Source organism: Urtica dioica, chromosome 3 (assembly GCF_054948205.1).
Source record: "Urtica dioica subsp. dioica isolate 48M chromosome 3, U.dioica_male_clone48M_v1_H2, whole genome shotgun sequence".
NCBI lineage: Eukaryota > Viridiplantae > Streptophyta > Magnoliopsida > Rosales > Urticaceae > Urtica > Urtica dioica.
This window is the reverse complement of record NC_142758.1, coordinates 3,025,021-3,038,841: the sequence shown is the minus strand read 5'-3', so window position 1 is coordinate 3,038,841 and position 13,821 is coordinate 3,025,021. Positions and strand designations below refer to the sequence as shown.

Below are 13,821 nucleotides of genomic sequence, written 5' to 3'. Positions count from 1 at the left end.
ACTAAGCATTTGAAACAATAATTTAAGACCTCTAAATCTAATGCGTGGATCTAAAATGAATGCATAACAATATAAGTTTGGCATGGGAACAAAATATTTTTTCCATACCTCCTTCATTTTTGCGACGACGGGGCCTAACAGCTCATCTACTTCGTATTTTTTGAAAATGACACTCATCTCGTACAATTTGTGTATGGCGAGAGGAGACGTAGGATGTTCGTAAGCGGAGAGGTAGTGTGTGGCATCAAAAAATCATTTTACTAATTGACAAACGACCTTAGCCATATCCCAATCGTCGCTTGTGATCGCTTGACGTCCAATCTCGGCATGATAAAACGAATTGAAAAAATCTTTGTATGGAATGACTTTTTCCAACATCACATACGTCAAGTTCCATCCGACATGCATGTCTTGCGCAATGATGCGTGGCTCGACACCACAACCTTTGCAATATGTCTTCCATCGGTCACATCGTGTGTTTGGGTTGTTCATATCTGCCACGGCTTCTCGGATACGTGAAATGTGCGACTTGAGAAGGGCAAGATCGGCTTGTACCATCAAGTTGATAATATGAGTCGCACATCTTTGGTGGAGAATTACTCCTCCAGCATGGTACCCAAGATGATTCTTCAACTCCGTTATTGCTGTGATGTTGGCCGAGGCATTGTCCATCGTAATAGCAGCAATACGGTTCACGAGACCCACTTTTCCAATACCTCGTCGTTAATGTGATCGCTAATATTTTTGCCGGTATGAGCATGTTCATATGGTCAAATCCTATAATTTTTTTGCAAATATCAATCTCTATCGAACACTCAAATAATTATTTTTGTTAGATGAGTTCCATATATCACTAGTGCATGCAATGTTGTTTTCGGGCATAGTAGCTATTGTTGCCATATATATTTTCCTATCATGTTTATATAAATTCATTAAATCTAAAGTAGTCGTAGGACGAGACACGGGTTTGTAATTAGCATTGAAGCCGTCTCTAACCATTTGTACAAAGTGGTGATTAGAACCTATCCCTTGTGGTTGATCGGTAGATGCAATAAATTTAACTATAGCTCGTCTACCCTTAGCTTCATCATAGGAAATTGAACTTACTTGATCGATTGACTCTCCTCGCTTCTCATGTGAATTGATATGGTAGCGTAGTGACAACGTGCCTCAACCGGAGTAAGCAAGGGTATGCGTAAAAATTTTGCACTTCACTTCATGGACATATGAAGAACCATCAGGGTACGTCGTGACGATCTTCTCGAAGACTTCCCAAATATCGGACCGTTGACTTCCTCTAGTTTTACTCTTTTTACGACGAGAGCTTGTTAGAGCGGTGATGTCGATTTGATGAGATCCCGTTGAAGAGGGTGGTGAGGGTTATTTATGAAGTTGTTGTTGAGGCGGTTGTTGTCGAAGAGAATGTTGTGATTCCGGCGTCAGAGTTGGTTGTGATACCGGAGTGGAGATTGGTGGAAACAATTGTGCCCTTGCCTTTCGAGAACGACTACGTTGGAATATGCCTTGTGCCAATGCTTTTTGGTCTTAGGTATTGACTAGGTGAGAAAAATTTTGCATAGTGGTATTGATATCCTCAACGGTGTTCATGAATTGTAAAGGGTCTTGGAAAATAAGAGCATTCACGTCAAAATTATCAACATCATAGCCATCGGGTGTGGTTGAGTTTCGGAATTGGAATGGTAAGACATATTTAGCAATGTGTAAAAGAGGAAGAAAATAATTGATGATATTTGGCATTGCGTACAGTGGATATGTGTGTATTTATAGATGTGTGTATGTGTGGTGTTGAAAAAAAAATTGACCGTTTGATGTGTTGAACGGCAATATTACCACTTGTACTTTGTTGTAGTCTTGTCAAATTGTTGTTGCACATGCTTAATAAATGTACACAACTGACGTAAAAGTTAAAGACATCCATACCTAATGCCTTATACTATTATACAAAAGAAAAAAGAACAAAGACATTAGAATATAAAAAATTGAAAAAAGAAATGTTTGTGGCAGACTCATTGACAATTGACAACGGTTGTGCTGTGGTAAAACTCAACAGAGGAAGACATGAAGTATTACTTTTATATAACAAACAAAAGTTTTTAAATATTTAAAAATTATTCCTCATTTCGGTTAACTTAAGTTCATTTGAAATTTAATCGGTTAAAATTAACCGTACTGTTAATTCGGTTAATTTTAAACTAGTATTTTCGGTTAAAAAATAAATCAAAATTATATGATTAACCGAATTTCAGCTTTAGTCTATGCAAGATAGTCAATCAATGTAACGTGCTAATATATATAAAGAATCTCTTTCATTTCTCTATCCTAGACTAAGTTGAGATCTGATAAGTTAGAAAAACGCGAAGGAATTTCAGAGAAATCGGGGAGAGTCTTGAGTACAGAGAGATTTAGGTAAACACTTCTCGGGTAGATTAGGACGCACTTTTCTCTGTGCTACTTCATCGGAGACTCAGATTGTGAGTTCTCAGGCGTATTGTGTATGTAACTGATCTAAAGTAGTGCAACGAATTCTTGTGGGGGAATTATGGGGTCTAAGCATCTTCTTGGCTGAATCTCGTAAACATTTCTTGGTGTTCATTTCTTATAGACAGTTTTTCAAAGATTTGTCTACAAGAGAATCAGGTCAATAACCTAACAGTGGTATCAGAGCCGGATCGGCATTCTCAAGTCTTCGAACAAAGCGTGCCCAAAGTCTCCACCCTTTCGAACGATACTCCGGTGAAGTTTGAGTCCGGTGGAGAGGAATCATAAATCAGAGATCAAGACTTATCTCTAATCAACACCAATCCTGACAACGCAATTGTCATCGCGCAAGAGAATTGACCAGCCACGAACATGAGGATCGACATCGATAAGTTCGACGGAAATGGAGATTTCATAATCTGGCAATGCAAGATTAGGGCTCTTCTTGCACAACAACGTCTTCTGAAAGTGCTTGAAGATCCCATCACCTGGCTAGATGGAACAACAGAAGACCGGAAGAATGAAGTCCTAGAGACAGCTACAGGGGCGATATTCTTCCACCTCACCGACTCAATCATTCGCCTCGTTGACGGAGAAGATACTCCGCCGAAGATTTGGAAGAAATTGGATGCTATGTTCTAGGTAAAATCTCTCGCAAATAAGATTTATCTTAAGGAGAGATTGTTTGGATACAAGATGAGCACGTCCAAATCCCTAGAAGAGAATCTTGATGAGTTCCTCAAGATGACAATCGAGCTTGCTAATTCCAGTGACAATGAGACCTTGAGCAATGCGAATCAAGCGATAATCATCCTCAACTCGCTTCCTTATTCGTTTAAAGAAGTCAAGACCGCGATCAAATATGGTCGCACTGAGATCACTCGTGAAGAGGTCATCTCAGCCCTCGGGTCAAAGAACTTTGAGCTCAAGACTGAGCGAAACCACTCAAGCGCTGAATGCAATTATGGAAGAGGAAGAAGTCCTGGCAGATCCTCCAACAAGAGTCAACAAGGGAGGGGTCAAAGCAAAATTCAAGATCGCTCGAGCAACGGCAAAGAAAAGGAAACGAGAAGCTGTTTCTACTGTAAGAAACCTAGTAATTTGAAGAAGGATTGCTATAAATGGAAAAAGAAGGAGAAGGACAGAGCAAGCTCTTCAAACTTAGAGAATCAAGACGCATCAAATTATGGCGGTGGGTATGACAACGAAGATGATTTTCTTGTAAACTCATATGGCAACAAAAGTGGGTGGTTACTCGATTCTAGTTGCACATACCACATGACCTTCCATAAGGAATGGTTCTCTCCGACTTCAAGGAAGCCAGAGGTGGAAGTGTTGTGCTCGAAAACAGTGATACCTGTCAAGTGGAGGGCATTGGGAATGTTACCATCAAGATGTTTGATGAATGTGCAAGGATTCTATAGAATGTGAGAGATTGATGCCAAGTCTCACAAAAAAATCTTGTCTCTCTAGGAGTTTTGGATGACTCCAGTTACGTGAGCAAGATTGAAAATGGTGTCATGAGAATCTCTCGTGTCTCCATGGCGGTGATCAAAGGTCAAAAGCGAGATGGCCTATACCAGCTCATTGGCAAGACTTAATCAGGCTCTTTAGCAAATGTCATAATGGCCAATGAAAATCAAAAAGCGATTATATGGCATCGAATACTCGAAAACATCAGTGAAAGGGTCTACAACTCATGAAGCATCAGAAGTATTTTGGAAATGAGAAGATAAGCAAGATTAATTTCTGCGAGCAATGCATTCTTGGAAAGCATCATCGATTAAAGTTCAAAACTGGAAAGCACAACTCCAAGGCGATTTTGGAGTATGTTCACTCGGATATGTGGGATCCCGAACAGAACACAACTCATGGTGGTAACTCTTACTTTCTCTCTATTGTTGATGGTTTTTCTAGAAAAGTTTGGCTTTATCTTATTAAGAACAAAAATGATGCGTTTGATATGTTTAAGTCCCGGAAAATTCTAGTAGAAAATCTAACTGATAGAAAGTTAAAGTCACTAAGAACGGATAATGGCTTGGAGTTTTGCAATGATGTTTTTTACAGGTATTGCAAAGAGGAAGGAGTTCAGAGGCATCACACGGTCAGAAAGACTCCACAACAAAATGGAGTGGCAGAGCGAATGAACAAGACCTTACTGGACAAGTCAAGGTGTATGCTCTTCAGTTCAGGACTCTCAAAAGAATTTCTGGGGTGAAGTTGTCGTTAATGTAAACAAGGGTGTTGAACGATGGATGAAGCTTTTCGGTGGAGTTCTGGGTATGAAATTGTGAATGCCCATGCTTCTGCCCTTTTTTCCTCTATTTATAGTATTTGGTGCCGAGTACGTGGGATGATCAAGCCCACATTATGACAGTTTTTCAAATAACCGCTCTCACACGTAAGTAGTGGGTGGCTATTCCCTCGTGTTCTCGGAATAACCGTCAAGGTGTACATTTTGCTTAAGTATTTTATTTATTTAGACGTGTTTTATTTTTATTTTTTTTTACTAGTTTTTGACCTACCAGCTTTTCTTCTATTCGATGTTCTGCTCGGTAGGTTTCATTATTGCCTTATGAATGAGTTCGTTCCTAATTTCATTTGTCCCTCGAGTTTATTTGACTCGGACTCGGTGTTGGATTCCTCATGTTCTTGGAGCCTCCGAACTCTTTCTCGGACTCTGCTAATTATATGAGTAACATGACATATAAAATGTTTTTATAAATTTTTGCACAATAAACGTTTTAATCTATTCGGTTTATAAATAAAATAATAGATACTATAGACTCCAATAACATGGCTCACGAGAATTTTGATCATCACGGTTGATTAGTGAATGGTAGTTGAAATAGAAACTGCAAGTGTCAATTGATATTTATATGGTCTTTGTTCTTTTTTTTCTTTTTTTCTTTTTTTGCTCACATACGGTCTTAGTTAATATAGTTGAAATTGTATGTTTTTTTTTTCTTCAGAATTTGCAATTAATTAATAGTATATTTTCACTTAAATTTCCATAGCGTTGATAAATAAATTTAAAAAATAGTCTCCAAGGATAGCGGTTGATGACTGAACTACAACCGTTTGAAAATAGAAACTCTATTAGTTTGTCTCTCAATAATAATAATAATAATAACAGAAAGACACCTATATCTTGTTGAGTTTTAGCTAAAAGATTTATTACGTTAACCGGAAAAAGATTTAATGTGATAACTTATACAAGAAAACAACGCTTGATCTCGGCCTAAGAAACAAGCCTCCACATCTCCTCGACGGCCGTGACTTCGACGGCCACGGCCATGGTGGTCCCGTCAAGGGAGTGGCTAGCGATGGTCTTTCGAAGCGGCTATCGCAGGAGTCGGACAATTTTTGTCTCCAAGAGGCTGGTCAGTGAGTTTCGCGGTCACTTGTACGTTGTCGTAAAGAAGCTCAAACGTCATTGTTTTCACCGAGGAACGGAATCAGTTCCTTATGCATCCTCTCTTCTCCAAGAGCGCGAGCGATGATCAAGAATCTCAAGAGGCATCGGATAGAGTTCAACTGGCGTTGAATGTCTTTGTTCTTGAGCTCGTCGATCAGAACGACGGTGGGGTACAAAGGCTCATCAATCAACAAGAATTATACGAATATAAAGAAAACAGAGAAATTGGGATCAAGCTCTTTTAAGTTTCGTTTTGTCACTCTTCAATCAATTTATGGATGTAAACAGTGGTATTCGTAATATTAAGTTTATTACTAGGTTTAATTAAGTACATTAGTAAAACATAATTATTAGAATAATTAATTAATAAAACCCAAATTAGAAGTAAAACGTAAGTCTTAGCATAATTATTAGTGCCACGTGGGATTTCAGTTAGTAACACTGATACTCAAAACAAATGTGAAAAAAGAAAAGAAAAGAAAAAAGATAAAGGTATATAAGTGATACTAACATTGCCGTCATTAACTCTTCTAATGTTGTATGAACTTGGAATTTGAGACTTAGATGACATCGACATACAAGACATGAGGCAAAAGTTTATAATCAACATACACGAGGCCTACTTCACACAAGTTTATAATCAACAGGAAAATTACTTGGAGGTGAGTCATGAGATTGTCTCAACTTAAACCAAAACTATTTTCGAACAAGCAATAGTGATAAAAGCAGGCAGAAAACAAGGACCCCGTTTATTTCTCTTCTATTTCAAAATGACACGTGAGTTGTATAAAATGGGCTGCAACGAGTGAAACACTAGTCATTTTTACTAAGCATGAAAAAGAAAAAAAATACAAACCAAACTTTGTTTCAAACAGTACTGTCATATGTGTGGTTTTACATGTTCCCACGCTAAAAAGTCATAAATACATAATAAAAAAAATATATTATATCCGAAGTGCTAAAGCAACGCACAGAAACGAGACTACCCGTTACACTGAAACTATGTTCCCTTGGCTCCTGAATGCACTTCTCTACTCTACAGCCTAACAAAAATCATGAACTTTCTTCTTCCTCAAGCATGGAGTTGAAGAAGAAACATTGGTTATTTTTACCTCTGACGTGGGACGTCCTTACTCGCACTTGATTGACCTGTAAATGTGGCGGATAAAGAGCAGAGCAGCACGGAAACCAACCATCCCGAGCATGAGGAAGAAGCCGTAGCAAATGCAGGCCATGTAGCCGAAGAAGAACGAGGTTTGCATGAAACCAGACATGTCCGATCGAGCATAGTAGTAGTACAGACAGTAAGCATAAATAAATAGCCCGGTCGACCCTCCACACAGAAAAGACCTGTACTCGTATCACACACAGATTGGATCAGGTCAAGAACTCGCATGCATATATATATATATATATATATATATATATATATATATATATATATATATTGCATACACAATAGTGTTTAAGAGAAGAACATGGGATTTGACCATGTCCGAAGAACTGCATGTTCATCAAATTTTCTTTTAGACAGCATTTCTTGTAACTCATTAGCAAAGAAACTACATCTTCTGAGCCATGCAAAGATGCTTGGAAAGGATATTTTGGTCTAACAAAAAGTTGTGGGTTCGTATCATGTAAAAGCCTATTAGAAACAACAGTGCAAAAAATGAAAAACAAATAAAGTTTTACACAATTAAAAGAAAATAGATTGCTATAGATGCTGATAAAAACAAAGATCTCAGATTAACTTTGAACTACAGAAGGACACTGAACTCTGCCACTCTTATAAAGAATGCCACATAGCAGATTTAACGTAAAATTCCCGTTAGGACCTAGCATTCAGAGACTCGTGATATAAAAAAAAATAACCTTACATAACCACACCACCTACATCAGATTATATACATATCAACTTGCGTTCTACGACGGAAATGATTGGTGATGCATATAGAAGGAATCATTGACACATACAAAACTATAAAATATAATATACGACGAGAGAAGGTCAAAGGAGCTGTATATAGAGAGAAGAGACACAACAGTAACTCTAAAGTAGAAGGTCCACAAACCTACGACCCACCAGTAATTTCAAACGCTACTATGTACTAATAATTTTTTTAAGAAAGTATACTTAAGCTATTGTTCCCACGAGTCTTATTAATCCCATGAGGTCATGTTTGCTCACTCCTGATTGCATTCAGTGGGAGGAAAAAAATTCACATGAAATAGCGGATAAGGAGACAAAAGCAGAGAGAATATTAGAAACAGGAGAGTAATTGATTTACCTCCACCACCATTCATGGTCTTCAGCAGCAAGTTGGAAGTAGGTCAAAGCGACGGTGATGAAGGCAGTGACGATCAAGAGAATGATGAAAACGATGAACAGAATGCTGTAGATGGTGTAGATCCTGTGGCCCCACACACTTGCGAATATGTAGTACAGCTCGATGTAGATAGCACTGAAGGGAAGAAACCCTGCCATTGCCATCTGAGGAACGGTTCCCCTGTACCAGGGCAAAGTTGGAATTTCACGAGGATATTTCGTCGTGCGACAAGGAGCTTGAAACTCGGCTTTGCTGTTCTTTCCGGCGATACCGCCCAACACAAGCAACGGCGATGTAACCAACGTCCAAATCAAAACAATGACAACAATGGTGCCAAAGGGAAGGGCCGCAGTTGCACTGTACGCAATCGCGACCGTGTTGAGAAAGCAAAACGTTAGGAACAGTGGCCCACAAAACAGGCATCCCGTGAGCAGCAAATTTCTCACCTGCCCATCAGAAAATCAACATTAAATTCGGTCCAGGCCAACTTTGGTACACAGTAAATATATGATTAACCCAAACGCATGACCTTCATTTTCTTTTTCTGATTTATTTTTAGTTTTTTAATTGACAAATAAATCCAAATACCCTACAGAAATTTATATTCCTAGGTGAAAATTAAATCTTTTCGGCTAAAATCCAGGCTAACGTCGGTGGACCTGTGTTTTAGCCGGTTAACTGAAAGTAAGGTTAAAATGTCCATCTGGTGTATATCGATTCTTATTTACCCAGTTTGTTCCTTCAAGCTGACAATAGAAAGAAGTTGCTGTATAGCCGGCAATCCCAGAAGTGAGAGCATATATGACGACCAACGCAGTGAACAAAGCTCCCCGATTGTACGGGTAAAAGACACCAACAAGAGCAAGCATGAAGATAAATACCGTCCTGGAGTTGCATATATAGGCAAGGAAATCTTAGTCAATGGACATTAAATCAATGCAAAGTTATATTTACATTGAACGCAAATAAATATGCTTACAGAGTGAACAACTGTGTTCCAGAACCAAGTGCAGCGGCGAATATGGATTTGTATTTGGGGAATCGGAAAACATCTCCGTGTATGTACTTCCATCCAGTCTCTTCCTGATCATCCACCGCTTCCTCATCTTGCGCGTACCTTTCGAGCAATTGAATAACTTCGGTAAGAAGTCGGAAGAAAAAATAAAGGAGAATGGTAGCACAGGTAAAAATTCTCACTTCATGAAATCATTCTTCAAAACCCGCATGAGGATCGTGGCAAGGAAACCTGTCAAGAGCAGTACTGTAACACAGGAATTGATGATAGAAAACCAGTGAATTTCCAAGTGATGTGGCTGTGATGATGAATGTGAATACTTGTCCATCCTCTTGTCAAAAGACGTCTTTGTCTCTCTCCATTTCACAGTGTAGGTAAAGTCAGCATCAACTGATTTATCTTCCGTTAAATCAACCACAGATAGAGGGTCCATCTTAGCACTGATCTCAATAACGCGATCATTGTTGTACAAAACATCAAAATGGATATGCTTATAGAGATAATACTTGAATTCACTAGGGTCTGTTTTTCCCTCCTTATCGATTTTTCCTATAAAGCCCCAGATAGGCAAGTCATCATAGTACATCTGAAAGTAGTAATCCTTTTTCACGGCATCCCGAAACTTGGCAACATCATCCGCTGAAAGAGATGCCTTACATGCAGCCTCGGATTCTTTCTCTCTCTTAAATTCTAGTTTATAGGGAGCGCTGACAAGTCGGTCTCCATTCAATACCTCTCCAAGCGCTTCCTTCTTCTCCTTGACAACACCTATCATTTACATTGATGACAAAATAACAAAAAATAAGATTCGTTTTTTCACTTGTACATCAAACTTTGTCATGGAAAGATAAATGCAGATAGTGTTCATCGTATTAAGGGCGAAGGTAAAGATCGAGCATACGAGAGAGATCAAAATTGTACATGGGATAATGTAAGATCTTGTCAGATTTTCCTGTTGGCAGCGACTAAGGTCATTGTTTCAATGAAAGAGTCTCTTGCATTTGAACTCTAACAGAACCCTCAGATAATTGAGTCATTACTCGTTAAAAGTTTCTTTCGTTAAGGAGGATAATGATATAGTGCAACTATAGCCGGTAGTGTAACGAGGGAATATGCAGGAAGATACTATGAAAATTGGGTAATAGCCATTGAAAAGAAAACAAGCCTTTTGAATGCTTCGTGTTTATTGTATATTCATGTATCTCATTTTCAATGAATTATTGAGGCTATGTCAGTATTGCAGAAAACTAAAGTAAAAATTTGTTGTATAATGATGAAAATCAATGTATAAGTGGGATCTTATTCTTATTATTCCGCACACTTGTGCTTCCTTTTTTGTTCTTTGATATTGGCGCATCCAAACAAGAATAGGAGAAGAGTAAGGAGTATTTCTTTTTTCTCCCTCAAATTTCTGTTATATTTAAAACACAGTTAAAAAAAATTGATTTCTTCAACTATTCCTCACTAATTTCATTTTCCTTCATAATTTTACTTTCCTAAGAAAATTGTGGGTTCCAAATGTAAGTGCTTTGGCTTTTTCCATTTTGCCTAAATTTCATAATAAAAATAACTTAAGAACGCATATTTCACTGCCATGGCTCTCATAGAAATCATACCATTAACTAGAACATGGAATATATTTAATTAATAGACAAACTATTATGGAGAATGTGAAATAATTTAGACATCACCAAAGAAAAGAGTCCGAGCTATGACCCCAAACCATAATTTAAGTGCTATACACCAAGTTTGCACCAACTTCTACCAGATCTCCGATTCAGATTTTAAAAATTAACAGTAATAGCAATAATACAAAACATTCGACTCTTTAGAATTAGAAGCCATGTTTGCAATCCCTTCCTAAATTTCAAGAAGCAATAATATTACAGAAACATACGAGCAGTTCAATTGCCAGGTAATTGAGATACAAGATCGGTTTTACATTTAAGATTCTCAATTCTCAGGATCCACTAAATCACATAAAAAAAAAAAGAATTGGATATAGAAAACAAGGGACGTACCTCCTGAGCAGAAAGGCAGATCAAAATAGCGGTATGTCTCACTGAACAAAGAGAAATCACAAAGAACACATCAACACATGTTAGATTTTAGCAATGCAGCAGTAAATATCATAACTTTACAAGCACAGTTCTATCTTCAACAAAAAAAAAAAAAAACAAACAAACAAAAAATTTGTATTGTACATCAATAGTGGTATATGGATGAATAATGATATTAATAACGCCAAAGATGGAAACAGAGTTATGAACCAAAGACAGGAAATATCCAATTCGGCTCAACTATATTTAAGATGTCAACATCTTTGCCCAAAAGTTGTATAAAATCGCATTCCAAATAGATCAGTATCGCGGATCAGTATTCCCATCAATAAAATAAGCTAATTCCAAATCCAACCTAGCTCGGCCATTGAACTCTCAAAGGAGCTTCAAGACCCAATAAAAAAAAAGTAACTATCTTAGTATCGGAGATCACAGATCGGAGAGCCAGATCGAGAATGGAGAGAGATGTGAGGGTTTCGAGGAAGAATGAAACGATTAGATTACCTGGGATTGTGGAAAGGTCCGACCTTGTTGGCGTAGAGTGGGACTTGATCTCCGTCCTTGTACCGGTGGTCGGAGTCGTCAGATCTTACGGTGGTCGCGCAACAGGCGATCAGAACCCCCAAAACCAGAATCGCCGAACGGCCATCCATAGTGTATCGAATAGAGAACGCAGAAGAAGTAGAATAAAGATGACAAATTTTAGTTGTGATTGTGAAGTTTTTATGGTGATTATTTATCGTAAATATATACAATATTGGAGATTATTTTATTTTATTTTATTTTATTTTATTTTATTTTATTTTAGTTTTGGCCCACTATTTTGAGTTATTTTATTTTAGTTTTGGCCCACTATTTTGAGTTATTAACGTCTCAGAAATGAGAGATTTTTTAGAAGGAGAAATAAGTTGCGAGTCCTAACTTTTTTTTTTTTTGTTAAATTTGAATATAGTCGGTACCAAAGACTAAATACCAATACCTAGATTGATATTCTGATTTTACTTATAATAAATCTGTATGGTAAAATAATTTTAATATTGAAAATTCTGATTAGTCGCAAAGACAAGATGTCGCACACAATGTGTTGACAATGTGTCCGACAACTTGCTTGAACACAGATATGGATAAACAACAAAAAGCAGTAAACAAATAACACACGATATGGTTACCCAGTTCGGTGAAACACACCTATATCTGGGGGCACACTGCCAGTGGAAAGGATTTTCACTATCTTGTAGTCAATAGTACACACAAGGTTTATATCTGATTACAATCAACAAATCAATAAAACCTAGAGACTATTACTACCAGTGATCACCTAGACAGGGACTCCCCCTAAATTTGAGCTCCGTCTCAATTCCACCCTTCGAGCAACCTCCTGGCTCGGATGACCTTTAGTCTTCAGCAGATCGTGAACCTTCAATCACGAGAACACAAAACCCAAATCTCACAAACACCCAATCTTTGTGGAATAGTGTTTGAGGAATTACACCGCTCTTATCAAAACACAAAGCCTCCCAATCCGCCGGTCTTGCACGTCTAGGAGCTCTAGGTATTTTGATAAAGCGTCAAAGCTGCTAAGGGAGAGCGCATAGCTTTTATAGCAGCTGTACAATCCTGGAAGGTATCTCGGGTTTCCTTACCCGGCCTCAAGCGAATATCACAAAGTAAAGACTCCAACAAAGTGAATATTCGTGCAATGAAGATAGCAACGAAGGATATCTTGCAATGAAGGCTCCAGCGAGGCAGATATGTTGTAATGAAGACAGCAGCGAGGCAATAACTCAGCAATAAGACAGCAGCGAGGCAATCTGTCAAAACTGGAAACTTGCCTGAAATACTGTCTGCACACACGAGGAAAGATGTCAAACCAGAAGTGACAACATAACACCCGACATCTTTCCATACCACTTGCACTAAAAAAATAAAGCCAACAAAACAACGTAACAACAATCTCCCCATTTGGCTATTTTTTAGGCAAGCACTTCCAGGACCAGTTCTCATACAAGCGTCATAACCAAAAAGAGAGTCAAAATAAATGACCTCATGACGCCTCTCCCCCTGATTGCCTCAAAAAGATACCAAAGGCAAGGATCGACCAACACAGAGGGAGGAAAAACAGCCTGTAAAGGTAATGAGAACTAGAAGAGCAGCATATCATTCAACAGAAAAGGTACGATAGAGCAGAATAAACATCAACCAGATGGATTAGAAACATCGTTGGAAAGAGAACTTTGAGAATCGCTGCTGACATCATCTTCTGATTCTTGTTCATCAGGACACGCAGAGGAACTTGATTGAGAAGTGGAAGCATCATCCGTGGCAGAAGGGAGAGTCATGACAGAGATAAGACGCTCACACGCAGTCTTTCTTCGAGAAGAGATAGCAATGACTTCCTTAAGAGCAGCAACTTCTTCCATCAAACCCTTGAGAATATCGTTCTTGGCACTTTCTGACAGGGGAGCCACTTTGATGGTACCACCAAGCGAGACAGATGTTGCG

General features: G+C 38.3%; 1 protein-coding gene across 1 annotated transcript; it reads right to left on the bottom strand.

Annotated features, from left to right (window-relative positions):
* Positions 1 to 6,699: 6,699 nt before the first annotated feature.
* LOC149402070 (Endomembrane protein 70 protein family) lies at positions 6,700 to 12,034 on the bottom strand. The gene is made up of 7 exons (XM_089608996.1): positions 11,824 to 12,034; positions 11,281 to 11,321; positions 9,442 to 10,027; positions 9,224 to 9,361; positions 8,973 to 9,129; positions 8,206 to 8,690; positions 6,700 to 7,267 (listed from the first exon to the last, which is right to left on the bottom strand). Exons 1-7 carry the CDS (start codon positions 11,970 to 11,972, stop codon positions 7,048 to 7,050), a joined length of 1,776 nt encoding a protein of 591 aa, XP_089465122.1. The 5' UTR covers positions 11,973 to 12,034; the 3' UTR covers positions 6,700 to 7,047.
* Positions 12,035 to 13,821: the final 1,787 nt, after the last annotated feature.